Here is an 18896-nt window from a genome sequence, read left to right as displayed (position 1 = left end):
GGATAGCACCACCAAATGTACTAACAAAGTAGGCACACATCTTTTAAAATCCAAATTGAGGGGGAGGTTTCTGAAATATTTTATGTATCAGCTTTCTTGGAGTGCAAAGTATTCAGCTGATAATAATGTGAAATTATGTTTTTAAGAAAATAGCCTAGATCTAAAATTGGAATCGTAAACAAGTATCATAGACAGAGTGGACAAAGGGGTCAAATTCAGTTCATCTGTGAGTCCATTGAAGTTGATGGAGTTTCAAAAGGGATTAATTTAACCCTATATGTTTTATGAATGTGATAAAAGAAATGGTCAGGCAAGGTTCTTTGAGTAGATGTGATATCTTTTATTAGACCGACTGAGTAGTTGGAAAAAAGTTCTTAGCAAGCTTTTGGGCACAGTCACCCTCCAGGCATAGGGAGCCTCTGCTATTCTGAGATTCCAAGAAATGAGAGAAGCTAAAAGTGTGGCAGGATGTCAGTGAGAATGTAAATAGGTAGAAATTAGACGAAAGGTAAAACAGAGAAGTAAAGCAGAGAGGGGATGGGGAAGAGAGCAGGGGAAAAAAAGGCTAAAGGGAGACATTACAGTGATAGAATACAAGGTGCAAAAGAGAATGTAGGTGAAGATCAGAAAAACAGGAAAGAGAGAAGCTCAAAGTGTGAGAGGATGTAGTGAAAATATAAATAGGTAGACAGGAGAAACCAAAGGTAAAGCAGGAGAGGGAGGAGGAAGAAAGCAGGTGTGGGGAAAGGCCAAAGGGAAACATTGCAGAGGTAATAATACAGGGTAAGAAAGAGGCTCTCAATGAAGAAGGAAATAGTAGGAAATCAGGGAGACAAAGGGAAGAAAAGTAGGGAAGGGGGGGGGAGAAAAGGTGGGGGGAAAGAAGGATGTAAGAGGATAGGTCAGGCAGGTACCTGTAGAATCAGATGTCAGGCAGGTTGTATCATGTGTCATAAAACCAATGTCTGTATTAAGTCTGTGATTTTTTTGTATCCAGTAGATTTATGAAATGAAGTTTGTAGGCTTGTCTGTGGAAGGTGTTTTGTAAGTTCCCTTTGAGGATTAGAACTGAAAGATTGGAGAGGAAATGATGGCCCTGTGAGAAGTGTGCCCCCACAAGTAGTTGAGTATTCTTGTTTTTGATAGATTTTTGGTGTACGTTCATTCTGGTGTCCAGTTGTTTGGTTTCTCCAACATGTTTTCCATCAGGACATTTGGTGCACTGGATGAGATGTATAACATTTCTGGAGGTGCAGCTCTAAGATCCAGGAATGGTGATGGTGCTGTTGTGGGGTGAAGTTATTGTTGGGGGGGGGGTGGACATGTGTTGGCAGGTTTTGCATTTCTTGTCTTGGCATTGTCTGGATCCATTTGGTGTGGTTTTGGTCATAGGGAGTTTGTGTCTAGTGATGAGGTTAGCAAGGTTCAGTGCTTGTTTAAAGGCTAGGATGGATGGTTCTGAAAAGGTCTCTTTTAAGAGAGGGGATTTCTAGTATGGGTTGCAATTGTTTGAGGATTTTCTGTGTAGGTTCCAGGCAAGGGTGATATGTCATAACTAATGGCATGCAGTTTGTAGGGAATTTTCTTTTTGTACTACAGCAAATCTTCACGTGGTATCTGCGTGGCTCTTTCAAAAGTGTGGTCTGTCTCTCCAGAGGAGTGTCCTTGTTAGCTGAAGGCCTTTTTGAAATTTGTCAGGTGGCAGTCACAGGTATTCTCCTCACTGCAAATTCAGTAGTATTGGAGAGCTTGGCTGTATATTACAGATTCCTTGGTATGTTTAGGGAGACTGCTGGTTCTGTGCAGATATGTATGTTGGTCCGTGGGTTTCTTATATATGGTGGTTTGAATTTTACCATCTTGGATATTGATCACGGCGTCCAAAAAGGCAGTGCTGGTGTTAAGAGTATTCAAGCAAGTCTGATGGAGGGGTGATTTAAAAAATGGTGATTTTATTTTCTTCATATTTCAACAGAGGCCTATTTCACCCACTTATAACAACAATAAAGTAGGAAATATTTTAACCCTTAAGAGATTATTTCAAGTGTCTTCCTGATACCTTAAAATAAGTTTTGTAGTTAATTGAATTACAGAATTGAGCTGTTACAAACAATAATAAAAATGTGTATGATTATGCACTCATTTTGTATTTGCAGACTTAACCATATTATCTCAGTGCATGTGTAAAAATAAAATGTTATGTCTTCTTTTTCTATATCTGCATGATAGGCATATGTGCATGTAAATTATTGGTTTTAAATATCCATATGTCCAGAAACAAATATTATTTTTTATAAATACGGACCCAAAAGAAGTAAACGTTATGTCTCAATACTTGGCATTAGAAAACAGATGTTTGAGAAGTTGGAATCCATACCTTATTTAGAAAATGTATTCCCATCTGGTAAAATTCTGAGTTAGGCTAATTATAGAACTTCTTATTTATTTATTCATTTACTTACTTTACAGAAAAATAAATAGTAGTTCTGCATAGCTGTAAGTTATGTCACAGAACCAGTCTTCTTCTTATATTCATGGCATGCTGGAGAGGATTAAAAACTGATATTCTTATAGTATTTCTACTTTCTGTTTAAATTTAGTTGTTTTTTTTTTTAGTTTTTAAGATTCTCAGCTACTAAGGAACAACTGCACAAACAGCTTGCAGATGACTCTTAGGAATTGCACTATGCTATCAAAGACAGAGAATGAACCATGATATGGTGCACAGCTTTAGTTTTGGCCAGCTGGATAGTGTCAAGAAGTAAGTCAGGGAGGTGCTCTCTGAAACTTCCTTCCCATCAGGCATCCTTCTACAATTATTTGTGTTTCAGGTTCTTCCTGTGGCCATATAGGTATTTGTGGGGGGGTTAGGTTAACTGTGGATAGACATTGCAATTTATGCTCAATTTTTCCTTTAATCCTCTCCCCTTTCCAATAACTGTTTGTGGTCATACCTATATCATTTAAAGGTTGAGTATAGAGTTTCTGTATTTATGTGTTACATAAACAGTAAATAATTTTCTCATGTATAAGAAATAGAAGTTAATATTTAAGTATGTCATTTGCTTGCTAATACTTTTACTAATATAGAAACCTGCCTTTTGTTAATAGCTTGCTCACTGAAAAACACAGAAAATATGTTTTTGTTTAATAATTTGACTTAATAGTCTCTGAACTGTGATTGAGACAACCAGAAACAAAGACTAATTAAACTGAAGTAATTTGATGTCTTGGATAACTTGACTTCCAAGGATTATTCACAGTCTGTAAAGTTAAACCATTGCAGACATCTTTTAGTATGTAGCCTAAATCTTTACAGTCCATCTAAATGTGTCCTTGTTTCTACAGGAGACCACTTCCCTAAATCTATAGAAGGTTTTTTTTTATACGAAGAAGAAGGTTCAGGAGTTCCAGGTTCTAACAGGAAAGGAAATGATGCAATAGTTGTGGAACAATGGACAGTCATTGAGGTAATTCACTGTTTCCAGAGCAGTTTACTTTTTGTGTTGTTTTTTCCTTAGTCTGTTCTTATTGAAATTTGATACAAGTTTAGGATAGAGAATTGTAATCCTGTTTCATAAACAGGACTATCACTGAAAGTATAAACAGAATAATGAATTTCTGTGTTTATGATCAAATACCTACAAAACTGTGTGAAAAATAATGTTTTACACTTGCTAAAAAAATTCTATTTGTTTTATATTACTTAAGCCAAAGTTGTTACCAATTTTTTATTTTTTTATTTTTTAAAGAAGTTTATCAAATTATTGATCTGAAAAGAGGCACATACATGTCTTTGAGGAAATATTACTTGAAATCTTTCCTTTATGCATATAAGCAGATATGCAGATTTACAGATTTGGGACCAACTCAGTCATAGTTTTAAACAAGGGTAGCTCTGTTGCTGTCATACTAAAGTGTATAAAAAGAAGCAGTAATTAGTCATTACTCCAGGGTAATTGAATTCTGCAGAAAATGTCAAAGTTTTGAAAAACAACATTCACCCAACTAAGGACAAAAAGTAAAAACCTCACCAAAAAAAATGTTTCTGGCTTAATAGCTATTTGCCAGCAGAGAGCCAGAGGCCTTGGACACGTGATCTCACACCCAGTCCTGGCTGCAAAGAGGCACCTGGGTGACAGACAGATGTAGAACCAAAGAGCTAAATCCCTTTGTTTTCCCACTGCAGTCTGGCTGTGCCTCTCCTGCCGCCCTCCAGGGCTAGGGACAGAAATTACACATACGTCATTATAAGTGATCAGAAATTGATTCAGATCTATAACACAAGAATTTCAGTTCATGTAAACTGCTATCAAAATGGCTGAAACTGGTGTATGATAAACCTGGATGCATTTAGTATCAGATTTAGGTGATTTAGGTTAAATTGGTTTATTGAACTTCTGTCCCAGATCCACTCCAGATTCAAGTGAACTCAGTCCCCCGGTATTCAGTGGTAGCAGATGACAGAACAAGCAGCAACGGTTTCAAGTTGCATCAAGAAAAGTTTAGGTTAGATATTAGAAAGAATTTTATCAGTAGGAGGGTAGTAAAATGCTGGAACAGGTTACCCAGAGAGGTTGTGAATTCTCCATCCTTGGAGGTTTTTAAGACCCGGCTAGACAAAGCCTTGGCTGGGATGATCTAGTTTGGGAATGGTCCTGCTTTGAGCAGAGGGTTGGACTAAATGACCTCCTGAGGTCCCTTCCAACCCTAATTTTCTATGATTCTCCCAAGATACTTTGCACCTCCCCTGCAAACCCCCACCTCGAAGTGTGGGTAGGCCAGCCTTGCCCCAAGCTGTCTGCTCCAGCTGAGTGGGGAGGCATGCTCTAGTGTCCCCAGCCTGGCCCACTGCAGGCAAGTGGTTGAATTTCTGAAATCAAAAGTGAGTATCTGTTCACTTACTTATCAGTTCAATCTATGTAGCTTAGACTAATCTGCAAAGATTGAATCAATTTAGCCTCTAGCTTCTTGACTGTGCTTTGCCCTGCAGGTAACTTGTCAGTGTTGCTTTCTTCCATTAGAGAATCACTGGTGGAAAATTCTCTCATTCTGTCCTCTCAACAGTCTTAGCTTCAGGTCTTAAAACAATTGCTGTTGCCTCTCTTACCCTAGTAAAAGTGCTCTTAATACTTTTTTGTACTTATAATATAGGGATATGAAATCAAAACAGATTATGGACCTTTGCTACACACACTGGCGGAGTTTGGATGGCTTCTTACATGTGTGCTGCCTACACCCATCATCCGACACGACAGGTAATTGGAAAGGAGGTAATCCAGAAACCACTAGTGCACAGTTCCCAGAGATGCCAGTGGGAGTGCCTTGCCTACAGGAAGAACAAATGATAAAACTAGGATCCACTTTACTACTGCAAAAACAGATTTTCATCTTGTGTACCTCTACAAAAATTACAGTTAGTAATATACAAACTATAACAACAGAAACTGCAACCTTGGACTCCCCCTTGCCCAACCTTTTAATTTCTCCTCCCAGTACGTTTTCATTACAGGCCATCAGGGTAATTCTGACATTTACAGAATTTAAACAGAACTAATGAGTAAGTATGACATTTACTGACATTTACAGTTTTTCCTATATAGAGTTGTGTTGAATACATTTAGATTATTTTAATGCATTATTAAAAAAGTTAAACTAATTATCTGAGTGTTTCTATGCATATCTCAGCAAAGGTATCATTTTCAACCATCAATTAATTAGCACTTTTATTATCTTTTTAAATGAACAAAACTTCTATTTAGTAGAACATTTTAAAACAGTTCCATATAGGGGAGATGTCTGTTGTCAGTAGTGTATAGTTGTAATCCAGCAATAAGTTTTGAAGAAATACTGCAGCACATTCAGACTTCAAACATACTAAAAAAAAGTCAGAACAAATACAGGTAATTTAGTAAATTTAACTATGTCTAATTTCTACCTTGAGCTAGTTTTCTTTTAATACAGATACTAAAGTCTTTGATTCATTTGTTTGCCTTTAACCTCTGTCTCAAGAAAAAGGTCCAATAGCTGGAGCTATGCTTGGGTCCTGATCCAGAGCCCATTTAAGTTGATTTTAAAATGCTCATTGATTTTGCTAGGCTTTGGTCAGGATCTAATTGCATTAAACAAGCCAACATGAGATTACTATGGGTGGAGTGCACATAGAACCAACCTGAGCAATGGAGGTTTTACTTATCAGTGTGTTTATCATTCTTTAATCAACCACCTTCAAACTGAAAGTGTGCATTGCTAGTCTGGCAAGTGAACATCTAAATTTTAGGTAAAATAGTATAATTAATTTTATACAGAAAAAGAAGAAAGTTGTGAAAACAAAATATGACATTTTCTGTTGTTTAAGAAATCCCAACAAGTTTTACTCTCTCCCTTTAATTTTTCATAAATATTAAGTTTTCATTTTTATAAATTATCTATTATTAATTGTAATCTTTTCTATTGTGGAGATGTAAGATTCATAGGTTTCAGCCAGAAGTAAGTCTTGCAATGTTGCAAACACCTTTGAAGCATTTCAGAGGGCCAGCTCTACAAACATACATGCCCTTGGAAACATTCCACTTCACTTTTTGTTATATGTTATATGCACAGGAACAGAGGATCCATAGGGCCTCTAGGGTATTTATACACATACCTTGTAGTTCTTGGATATGCCAGAGATCTGCTGCTTTGGAACAGACTTGATTAATTGAGTCTGCTCTGCACAGAAGCTGATGTCCACCGTGGTGTGCCTCGTATAAGTGGCGGAATGTGCATCAGCATGAAGAAAACAGCAGTGGTGTGCTTTTGAACTAAAGCACATCTGAAGTGTTTTAGTTTAAAAACGCGCTGCTGCCATTTTCTCCAAGCTGACACGCATTTTGCGGCTTATACAACTGCAAGTGTCGCAGTGCCAGGCACTTTTCAAAACACCTGGCAGTCCAGCACTTGAACGTGTAAAAATGTCCAATCCCACAGTGCTATATTCTTCCCCTATTTATAAAATATTAATTAAACCTGGTCAAGGAACTTTTCTGAAAGATTGAAAACGGTAGGTTAAATCCTGGAACTGTAGCACTGTTCCAGTAACCTGTAAGGCACTGAGCAGATGTCAGAGTATTTCAAGCAGTTGCTCCTTCTTTGTTGATTTTAGCCACCACCAGTAACAGGCAAACAGGATCTGACTTCTGCATAATGGTCCACCAGTCAGGAAATAAGGGCTACTGAAGGAGGAAAATGAAAAAAGGAAAGCTAAACTACAATGTAGGAAAGGCCACATGCTGCAGGAAGTGCTATTGATAGTACCCTTTCCTCTAAACTACTAACAACCTGGTATCCTAGCCTAGTATTTAAGTGGGCACACCCCTTGAAGGTTTAATATCTTTTAAATAAGACATAAAATTAAACTCCCATTACTAGTTGTGGTTACAGAAAAGGAGAAAATTGCATATTGGACACATCTGAACCTAGATAGTTGCATGTTCCCTGTATAAAAAAAATCTTCCCCTAAATAATGTAATTGTCTCCTGCCCTAAATTGTTGGGCATTATGGGTGCATCTACATATTCATTAATGAGCTTTAGGGTAATGCACATTAAAAAATGTACATGGGCATTTGTACACCTGCATGCACGGCAGCAGCGGGTGCTTTAAAAAGTGCCCGGCACTGTGGCTCATGCAGTTGTATAAGTGGCAAATGCACGTCAGTGCTGAGAAAATGGCAGTGGTGCACTTTTGAACTAAAACACATTGGAGGTACTTCAGTTCAAAAGCTCACCACCACCATTTTCTGTGCACTAACGTGCATTTCGCGACTTATACAACTGCATGCACTGCAGCACAGTGCGCATCAATCAGCTCAGATCTCCGGCACGTCCCTGCACAAAAATGTATGTGTATAAATGCCCCATGCACCTATTTTAACATGCATTGGCTAAAGAGCATGGTTTTTGGTGACATTTTAATGTGCATGAAAATTAGGGCTGTGCGAAGCTTCAGCCCAATTCGGTAGCCAAACAAATCAAATTGAGAGACCAATAAAAAGGCCCAAATTGATTCAAAGCTCTCTGAATTGATTCAGAAAAGATTCAGAGATTCAGGCAGTCCCTGCTGGCTGCTGCATGGAGCTGGACCCAGACTCTGTGCTGGTAAGTTGGAGGGAGGAAGGCTTTTTTTTTTTTTTTTTTTTTTTTTTTTTTTTTTTTTTTTTTTTAAAGAGCCAGGATGCTGGGGCCGGATGGGGCAGCCATTGATGGAACTGGGAGACCAAGTGGGGGATGGGGCCTGTTTGATTCAGAGATTCAGCCGATTTGGCAGCAGCTGAATCTCCAAATCAGATTCGACCGAATCAGTTCGGTACAGTGATTCAAATTACCAAATCAAATCACCGCCCCCCAAACTGGCCAAATCTGAAGCAAATGCTAGCCACTCCACGCAGGCCTAATAGGCCAATGCTCATTAAACCGTACGTGTATATGCACCGTTAGTGTGTTTAGAGTGATGTAGCTATGATGGTCCAGGAATGATGCAAGAGGCAAGGGTTTCTTTAGGTGGTATCTTTTATTAGACCAACTGCCACATTGGGATATCACTCAAAGAAATCCTTGCCTCTAATAATTGTTGCATTGTAATGGTTAAGGATGGGAAGCAGGTATAACGTATCCATTGATAAAATATCTTTTTTTGTGTAAGCAGAATGTAATTAGGATGAAGTGATTATCAGATTTATTTTTAAAGCATTCTGTGTTTCAGAATCAATGACGTTCTGAAAAGAAGAATGTGTTGTATTATGGGTCTGAGTAGTAAAATATTTTTGACTACTCCTGTTTCCAGGCTTTGAAATCAGCATTTGGGGGAGGGGGGGGAAATAGAGGAAATTCCTGGGTAGTCTACCAATTGTGGAATTATGCCATCATTTGTGTTAGTAGATTATCCTAAGAATGCAAGTTAAAAGTCTGAATACAGAAAAGCATTTTATGCAGGCTAACAGCTGTTCTCCTCCCAGACTTTGCACTCTGACCCCAGAACCCTGATGGAATATTAACAAGTTTCAGAAACTGCATCCAATAGACCACTTTGTGAAAAGCCTTCACAGTTAGCATTTGTATCTTCTTCAAACTAACAACAATCTGAGAAGTGTTTAATAGAGTTCTAGAAGTTCTGTCAAATGCATTGCAATACCCATAAACAAAGTAGCCATGTGTAAAATAATTCCTAATGAAATTTTAAATGTTAATAGCAAAATTTGTTCCCTATTATTAATTGTAATCCTCTTATTACATGTTTTCTATTTTCTTCTTTTACTCCACTTCAAATTAATCTCACAATATTTTTTCTCTCCATTATCCTGGATCCTCTAGCATCCTATCTCAACCATCAGCATACTGTTGCTTGTCTTTGTAGAGGTATGACTTTTCAAACCTGACATTAAAGGCCTGATCCTCTTCCAGGTGAATGGGATCATGATCTCTTGCATGTTAAATGTCATCTGTCACATGTTAAATGTTTACTTTTTGCTGTTTCATGTGATTCTGATCAGAGTCAGCATGTCAGACACACTAAATTGTACAACAAAATGATGGAAATGTTTACAGCTTTTCAATTTTACAGTGGCTATTTTTGCTTTACTAGATAAAATCTGTAAGGGCAGAATAGTAGTAGTTTATGGTTTACTGTTTAAATCAGGTATAGGCAGTGAAGGGCAGTCTAGTGAGCCTGCTGTTTCCTCTAACTCCCCATTTCATGGGCTAAGTTACACAGCAGACAAGAAACATTTCCTTAAAAATAGTGGTCCTTGCTCTTACAAAATACAAAAGAGCATAGACACCACTACTGAAAATGAACTATGCATTTGTGCAGTGGTATTTGAAAACTATGATAGTTCTATGTAGGGCTTACCACACTGAACTAGTTACTTACATTCCTGTTACTACTGGCTAAAATCAGTCCTGTTGTTTCATGGGATGTAACTGAGAGAAGCATGAGAAAATGAATACATGGTGAGACTTTTTATAACATTCCAGATGGATACTGAACTGGGCAGTTTGTCCTATTAGCAAGAGTTTAAATCAGAGGTGGGCAAAATGTTGCCCACAGGCTGTATGTGGCCCGCCAAGCCATTCTATCCAGCCTGTGGGGCCCCTAAAAAAATTAGAAAATTAATATTAATCTGCCCTGGGCTGCCTGTCATGGGGCCCTTGATGGCTTGCCAAAACTCAGTAAGCAGCGCCTCTGCCCAAAATAATTGCCTGCCCCCGGTTTAAATGGTCTGTTGAGATTTGCTAAAGGTGAGAAAAAATATAGTTGAGATTTGTGATACTTTTCAATATGACATAAGAGGCATTAACAGTTTGTGACCTCTTTATTAAAAAAAAAATACTATTACAAAAACCCTGAAATACAAGAAGGCATTTTCCAGACAGAAAGTCTGGGATAAAATATAGAGATGAAAGTATAAAGATGAGATTTATTCTCTCTCTTCTCTCTGGTTGAAGTTTTTGGCAAAATTTCTCTCTTAATATCTAGTGCTATCATAGGTACAGGTGTCCTCTAGAAAGTTCTCAGCCTCTAGAATTATATTTCTCCCTGAGCATCCTAATATTATTGTCACGGGGCGGGGCGCCAGGGCGGCCGTGATCCCCTTAGCGCCCCCTACCGTGCCAAGTTAACTGTTTAGCACCCTCTGTCTTGCCCGCCACGTCTTGGTTTTATATATATTTTGGTATGGGAGGCTGCCTTCTGTCTGCTTTGACACGGTGCTCTCGTACTGGCCCCTACTTTGTACAATGATCAGGTGCACCCCGCCTTATGGGCTACGCGTGCCTCCAACCTCCCATTTAGCACGCCCCAAGCCTCACAGATGTCCCAGACGTTGACTGGTCAGTTTGCTCTCCGCGCCCTGACTGGCGCTCTGGGCTTGCCACACAACTGGCGCCTCCCATAGGCGCCTTGGCCTTGCCACTCAACTGGCATCCTGGCTAACACCGCTGGGCTTGTCACGCAACCAGCGCCCTTACTGGTGCTCCCGAGCTTGTCACGCACCTCGTGTCCTTTTTGCCAGTTCCCTGGTATTCATTAACCCACTCAGGCCAGCCCCTGAGCTGGCTCCTTTAAGTTTCTTGTTAAGTTCACCCCTCTGGGCTCTATCCCGCGCGCCCTGCCCACGCCGGGCTCTGTCCCGATACGCGCCCTGCCTCGTCCTTTCCTAGGGCTCCTGCTTGCTGCACAAGCCCGGTCTCACCCCTTTGGGTTCGGCTAGTGTAATCACCCTCTTCAGGCTCCCAACTGCACGCTCCGGCCCTACCTCGGGCCTCTAACCGAGTGCCTGCCGTACTCCGGCCTCTTACACTCGCTCTCGCCCCCCTTTATGGGACTTCCCCCCTGGACTCTCCTCTTCTGGGGCATCCTAATAGGGGTTCCCCCCTTTCGGGGCTTATGCCTCGCCCTCTCTGGGCTCCTCCATAAACTCACCCTTCTCAGGGGCTTCCTCAGTCCCCTCGCCCTCTCTGGGGCTTGTCCCAATCCGCGCTTCTCGCGCCCTCGCCCTCTCTGGGGCTTGTCCCAATCCGCGCTTCTCGCGCCCTCGCCCTCTCTGGGGCTTGTCCCAATCTGCGCTTCTCGCGCCGGGGCTCAGGTGGCCCGCAGCCGTGCCTGGCCCCCTGACCCTTCTCAGGGTCCTTCGCCCTACAGGGCTGAATGCCACCCTCACAGGCTGCAGTCTCAACCCCCACACACCGCGCCACACCGGCGCCAAACAGCTGTGCCTCCCAGGCACTGCTCTGTGCCCGTACAGGGCACCCAGGAACCCCCAGACTACTGGGGAGGCCTCCTCACACCCCTACAGCCTCACCCGGTCCTCCGGTGTAACAAGAACAACCAAGAAACCTAAAACCATAAGCCGACTGGCTACAACACAAATAAGCCTCCCGGCTGGTCTTACCTAAACAAAACACAAGCAATGAGCCAACTGGCTACAACATACTCTCCATGCTGCCCTGGCTACTTCTTATCTCCGTCGGGGTCCTCTCCACTCCACCCCATTCTCCAGACTATCAGGCGGTAGGGCAACCAGGCTGGTTTACTCTGCCTTGCTCAGCTCGGCTCTACAGCAGAGGTGTTACTCCTTTGGCTGTCAGAGGGGAACTGCCCTGGCCTCGGCCTCTTCTATTTATATGGGCCAGGCCCAGCCCTCAGGCGGTCAGCTGACACAATCAGTTGCCCTAGCAACCCTCACCTGGGCTGCCCTGAAGATTGGCAGCTAATCCCACACCAATGTCAGTAGCAGGCACCCTAGTGTCCTGCTACAATTATAAAAGCCTAAGTCTGTCTGCCTGTCCATAATGCTTTATTTGTGTTCTGATTGGCTAACAAACAGCCAATCAGAGCACGAAGAAGCATTTGGACAGGTGGCAGCCTGCTGCCATAATGGTGGGAACACGGGGGATGGAGCGGGGGGGCAAGGCCAGCAGCGCTGGCCTTCCCCCCTCCCCCCACCGCCCTGCTCCCTGCAGGTGGCAACGGAAGGCAAGCATCTGAATGTCAGCCAACATGGCTTTGTGACTGGCAGGTCTTGCCTGACCAACCTCATCTCCTTCTATGACCAGGGCACATGTGCCCTGGACAAGGGAGATGACATGGATGTCATATCTGGATTTCAAGAAAGCCTTTGACCTAATTCCCCATGATGTCCTCATGGTTAAGCTGGGGAACTGTGGCCTTGATCATCATAGAGTCTGATGGCTAGGGAACTGGCTATGGGGTTGGACCCAAAGAGTACTAGTTGACAGGAGCGAGTCAACATGGCGTAGGGTGACCAGTGGAGTCCCTCAGGGCTCAGTACTTGGTCCAGTACTCTCTAACATTTTCATTAACAATCTGGATTCAGGAGTCAGATGCGAACTGGCCAAGTTTGCGGGTTATATCAGTTATGGGATAGGGTGGTCATACTGCAGGACAAGCTGGAGATACAGGCCGATTTGGACATGCTCTTAAGGTGGGTGAACCAAAACCTGATGGGCTTCAATGTAGAGAAATGTAAGGTGCAGCACCTCCGTAGGAAGAACTCTCAGCATACTTACAGGCTTGGCAGTGCTACGCTTGCTACCACCATGACCTAAAGGGACTTGGGGGTCTTGATTGACCACAGGATGAATATGAGCCACCAACGCGATGCTGTGGCAAACTGGTGTGCATCCACCAATGCGTCTCAAGCAAAACCATGGAAGTCATCCTCCCACTTTACTTGGCCCTAGTGAGACTGCAGCTGGAGTACTACATCCAGTATTGGGCCTCCCACTTCAAGAAGGATGTGGAGAAGCTTGAGAGAGCCTCTCATATGATCCAAGGCCTGGAGAGAAGGCTATACAAGGAGAGGCTGAGGGACTTGGGACTCTTCAATCTGAAGAAGAGAAGGCTCAAGAGGGACTTGGTGACAGCCTACAATTATATAAGAGGGGTGCATCAGGACCTGGGAGAACAGCTGTTCACCAGAGCTCCCCAAGGAATAACAAGGTCTAACGACCATAAACTCCAGGAAGGCGAATTTGGAATAGACATAAGAAAAAAGTTCTTTATGGTGCAAGTGTCCAGGGTATGGAACAGCCAGCCTCCCTCCAGAGGTGATGCAAGCACCTACTTGGGACTCTTTCAAAAAACACGTGGATGTATTTCTTGCTGGGGTCACTTGATTCCCAGCTGACTTTCTGCCTATGACAGTGTCCAAGGGTAGCGCTGTGCCGGTCACTTCCCTCCGTGCCGAAGCCTCCGCCCCTCTTGGTAAAGGACTGTCCCCGAGGTGTTCCTCCTCCCTCGGCTCGTTTGTGGGCTGGTTTCCTCCGAACCGCCTGCCACGACTTTGATGATCTACTGGTTCAGTGATATAAAATCCGGGGCATACCAGTCCACAAATGAGACTCCGATCCCTCAGGGGTCCCACATTGTCGAGGGCTCCGCCGCCCCTACACCCTCGCCCATACCTCCAAATCTCTCGGCCGCCTGCGTCCCTCTCGTCGCCAAGGGCACGTCCAAGGTGCAGAAATCAAAGAGAAAACAAACAACTGAATGCTCCCAGCCAGGGATTCCCGGAGCCCGAAGGTTATCTGTCCCTTTTACCGGCTTCTCCGCTCCTTCCCTGTCTGGCGTGGGGTTACCTCCCCCAGTTCCGGCGGTACTCACCACGCCAGATCTGGTCCTGGGCTTGCAAAGTCCCCGTGTCCCTCTCGGACACGGCTGTCTCGCTGTCTTTGCTGCGAGTGCCCCTCTACTCGAAAGAATATGGCTCGCCGGCTCTCCCTGAGCCGAGCCGTTCTCCGCGCCGTCAGTATCCACGGTGCGGCTGCTGCTTCTCAGCTCCCAGGTCCCGTTGGGGTTTTCCCCGGCCCCAGAAGGTCCTCCCACACCAGCCGGCCGTCTCTCCCCACGCACGGGTGCTCCCGATGGCTCCCTCTTCACCGCCGCCGCCTTCCAGTTTCCCCCACCCAGCTGCCTCCGGCGTCCCTTTAATAGGGACCGGAACTGCCTCGAGGCTTCTTCCCCAGTCACATCTGTGGAGCGTGAGGGTGCCCGGCTGGGCAATTTGGGCCGTGGGGCGTAACCCGGATGGGTTATTTCCGGGTGGTGGGGTTCCAGGGACCCCCTGCTCCCTTCCTCCCCCACAGACAGCAGGGCTGAACTCGATCTGATGAGGACCCTTCCAGCCCCTAATATCTATGAAATCTATGGAACGGAGGTGGGAGCAAGGCCACCAGAGCTGGCCTCGCCCCCCCCCACCCCTTTGCTCCTTGGAGGTAACAGCAGCAGGGGCTGTGCAGGAGGGGGGAATGGGGTTGGGATGCCACGAGGGGGCAAGGCTACCAGCGCTGGCCTCAGCCTGCCCCTCCTCCCTTCAGTTGGGCTGGCCATGGCAGCGGGGAACAGAGGAGTGGACCTGTGCAACTCCTGCCCTCCCCCTGTTTCCACAACGGAGAACAGGGGAGCGGTCCCAGATTCCAAGTGGAGGCAGGGGAGTGGGCCCACCGCAGTGTGGGGAGGCAAAGCAGGCCTGGGCTGATGCAGCAGCAGGGTGGCAGTGAGGGGAGGTGGGGGAGGAGTGGGCCCTGGCCTGGGTCTGATGCGGGGAGTGTTGGGGAGGATCGGGCTCGAGGCGGGGTGGAGAAGCCAGCCTGCCATGGTGGTAGAGGGGGAGCAGCAGACCCAGCCCAATGTGGCAGCAGCGGGGGGGAGGGGAGGAGTGGGCCTGGGCCTGACACGGTGGGGCAGGAGACCTGAGCCCAAGCCGGGGAAGAAGCAGGCCTGCTGCAGCGGTGAAGAAGAGCACCAGGTCCAGCCTGACGTGGCCCAATGCGGCAGCAGCTGGGGGAGGGGAGGAGCAAGCCTCCTCCCCCACTTGGGTCCAGGCCTGTTCCTCTCCCACATTCCCCCCCCTCAAGCCCGCTCCTCCCGTTCCCCTGCCACCACCGGGTCGGCCACTCCCGCTGCTCCCCCCGCCACAGCAGGCTGGCTTCTCCCCAGCATCCGCCTCGGGCCCAGTTCTCCCCTCCCCCCACCGCTGCAGTGGTGAGGGGGGGAGCGGGCCCAGCCAGGGGGGAGGGGCACGGGTTCTGTCCCTGCCTACTTCCCCACCCCACCCCCAGTCATTCTTGATGGGCAATTGGCTACTTTTTAAAGAATTTTCTCTTTAACAGACTGCCTGGACAATGTGAGTGTTCCTGTTGAAAACAAAAAGACCAACATTCTTAAACACTTGATAATTCCTAGGAAGTATGAATGATGCTTACCTCCTAAAGATACACCGTTATTTTCAGAAATACAAGCACCTGGAATTTAATACAAGAAGGCAAGACTGTAAGGTCTTGTATCTTAAATACTTTAAATGCCTTGCATGGCAATGTCACCAAGATGCACAATATTCAAGCATGAAAAACAGACGCTTCAAAATCAGGGCTGGTGGCAACCCTAGCTGGTTAAAAGTTAGATAATTGTTTTAAAAGGACTGATTTAACAATCATGTATAATAAAGAGAACAAATTTTATTGCCCACACACCATGAACAGACAGACAAATTGCCAATACAGTTGACAAAAGAGTCTCTGTTGTTCTTCACCTCTTCAGCTGCTTTCTCTCCCAAAAGACACAGGAAAAATATCTCCCTTGCAATGTTTTCAGTAGCCTTACTTTGCAATGACCTTTATTTCCCCTCACTGATGATTTCAGGACAGACTGTCTGCATAAGAAAACAAACAAGAAAATACAGTGCAAAATATTGAATTCACTGTAATTAGTGTATTATCACTAATTACTTAAGCTCTCATAATGCATCAGCTCATGAAGAGAAGAGGGGATGTGAGTATGAGAGGAAAGCTGTGAAATAGCTTGTTTTATGCATTTTCCTTTTTCTAATTTAAATTCTGTAGAAATACCACTATCATTCAGTTCTATTGTGAATTAAGCCCATGGCCATTTTGTCGTGTGCAGCATTTTAATAAGGTTAGACTTGAAAAATTGTTAGTTTGCTTACTCTCTATGCAGCATTCAGCATCCCTTCTCTTCTTGATTTGAGTTTAAACATTTTAAAATCTAACATTGTTTTCTATTCCTGTATAAGAGGGTATATACCCAACATGAAGCAAAAGAGAGCTTTCTCCAGGCTAGAGAAACTGTTCATCCTGCTAATTAGAGAGGATTACTACCTCTGTCATCAGAGAGGGGTAGTTACTGGCATTCATTGTTAATAGGCATGTAAGGAGGAGGGGAAAGGACTCTGAGAAAAAAGGAAGAGGTATTATTTCCCTGCCATAGGAAAGTAATAGAGCCAGGAAGCTCCCAAACCAATTTACATGAAAAACTTTGTCAGACACATGGGCTGCTATTTTCACTGCTTCCCTTCATGTAAGCAGATAATGAATCTGAGCAACTCCCAGACCAGTTATACCAAGAGGCAATGTTAGCATAGAAACTGCTAGACTTGTCTCTTCCAGGGAGTTATGGCTCCCCCGCAAGACTCCAGGCTGGGACTAGTATTTTTCCCCATCCAAGGAAGATTTGCAGTGGCAAAGTGGCCACTACTGAGTTGGACTGGTGGTCAGGAGAGACTTTAAGGATCCAGTCATAGCCTAAATATCTTTGCTTAGGGTGAATTTGTAGCAACAATATTTTAAATTTCTTTACCAGCACCTGTGTATCTGGTCCTTCTATGAAACTTGCGTCTATAGCTGTTAGCCTCGAGTTTCCAATAAGAATGTGAGTTGCCCAGATTGAAATGTATAACTACACCCGATTCTAACATTTTTCCAGAAATAACATACATAATAGAATGATTTTATTATCGTTTAGGAAATGGCAAACTTAAAGCAATTTGAAATGGCCCTTATTATTTGCCAGTGGCTATTTTAAATAAGGCTGTAAATTCTTTCCTCCTATTTTACTACTTATTCCAGAGGTGTAACTGAGCTTCAGTGCCCTGGTTGGCAGGCATGCACAGGGTTCAGGAATTGTGCTGCTAGTGGCATGCTAGGAGCATGCCAGCAGCTGGGCTGGCAGCTCAGCTGCTGCCATTTTTGTGTTCCCCCAGCATCAGTGCCCAGGGCCATGGCCCTGGTAGCCTCCTTCTTCTTCGTTACATTATCGACTCATCCTCCCACTTACTCTTGCATTAGCAATTACATTCAACCCCCAAATATTTCAATACACTTTCTTTATGCAGTAATTATTTTGATCCTGCAAAATATATGTAGTATTATGCTTTGTAACTGATGATTTTAAAAATACTAGAGTCATCTGAATCCTTACATCCTAAGACTATGATTTTGCAATTGGATTCTTTTGTATGACTGAAGCCTTACTTTGAACTGTTTATCTAAATTAAGTGTCATAATCTGTCATTTGAATACAAAATTAAGTTGGCAATAATTGGGCTATGCATTTTTCAAGTGGTTGCCACCCCAGCAATGCAAGAGCATGTAACTTTTGAGGCAATATCAGTCATATTTAATTTAAAAAAATAGCCTTCCTGTACTTTCCCACATTATCATGTTTTTCACACTGCCCAATTTTTTCCAAAAAAAGCCAAGAATTTTACTCAGTTCCCTGTAGTTCTCAAAAGGTGTACAAGCAAAAAATATATTTGGGCATTTTTTCTGACTCTTTATTTGTGCATTGTTTCTGTTTCTCTTATTTTCCTCCTTTCTTTTGTAGTTTATTTCCTTCCTCTTCCTTTTCCTTTTTTCCCCCTATGTAAAGGTCTCCCTCAAAGGCATTTCCCACATCAGAAATTAACTCAGTCATTATTTTATTGTGGCTTTATGGCAGAATCATATTTCAGTTTATGTACCCAAATAGCAGTTCCACAGGCATGTAACTGCCTTTTTTGGCATTTATACACAGTCTGCGATCCTATCTCACGTGCCAAGTAGACCTATTAAGCATCCACAAAGCTACTGCTTCAGTTTGCTATCCTGTTGCTGTTAGGAAATATCTCTTAGTCATCAACCAAAAATACTGTTTTCAAAGTTTTCTATTCATTGTAATGTAAACAAAGAGCCATAATGGTAATCTGAGGACTTGCTGAAGCTGTGAATTTGGTCAGGGCAGGCCTATTCATAGTGGCACCAGCATTTACCTGGAGGTCCTATCCATTTCTCAAAATATTAGTGGTAATTTGGCCTCAATTAAGCTTTTCTTACTGAACATGAACCAGTATAGCACTGTGTATAAAAACAAAGAGAATCACCTAACTCTCATCATGCAACAGATTTTTCTGAATAGTATTTATGTATAATGGCAGGACAAAGAGCAGGGAAATTTTAATTTCTAGCAGTTTGGCTGCACCTGTTCTGTGATTTAATAAAGGGAACCAGACTGTGATGGTTCATCTGGCATCTTTCAGCAATACTAAATGTATTTAGTAAAAA

At 43.6% G+C, this 18896-nt stretch overlaps 1 protein-coding gene across 3 annotated transcripts in view; it reads left to right on the top strand.

Annotated features, from left to right (window-relative positions):
• The window catches only part of RFTN2 (raftlin family member 2), an 87548-nt gene that overhangs the window by 28385 nt on the left and 40267 nt on the right, over positions 1-18896 (top strand). For all 3 annotated transcript variants that reach the window (XM_019523153.1, XM_019523152.1, XM_019523154.1), the window contains exons 7-8: positions 3349-3470; positions 5155-5258. In XM_019523153.1, coding sequence (XP_019378698.1) covers positions 3349-3470; positions 5155-5258 — 226 coding nt within the window. The remainder of the gene's footprint in view (positions 1-3348; positions 3471-5154; positions 5259-18896) is intronic.

The sequence above is a fragment of the Gavialis gangeticus genome, unplaced genomic scaffold (genome assembly GCF_001723915.1).
Source record: "Gavialis gangeticus isolate Ggan-Ray unplaced genomic scaffold, GavGan_comp1, whole genome shotgun sequence".
Taxonomy (NCBI): domain Eukaryota; kingdom Metazoa; phylum Chordata; order Crocodylia; family Gavialidae; genus Gavialis; species Gavialis gangeticus.
This window is presented reverse-complemented; position numbering and strand designations above follow the sequence as displayed.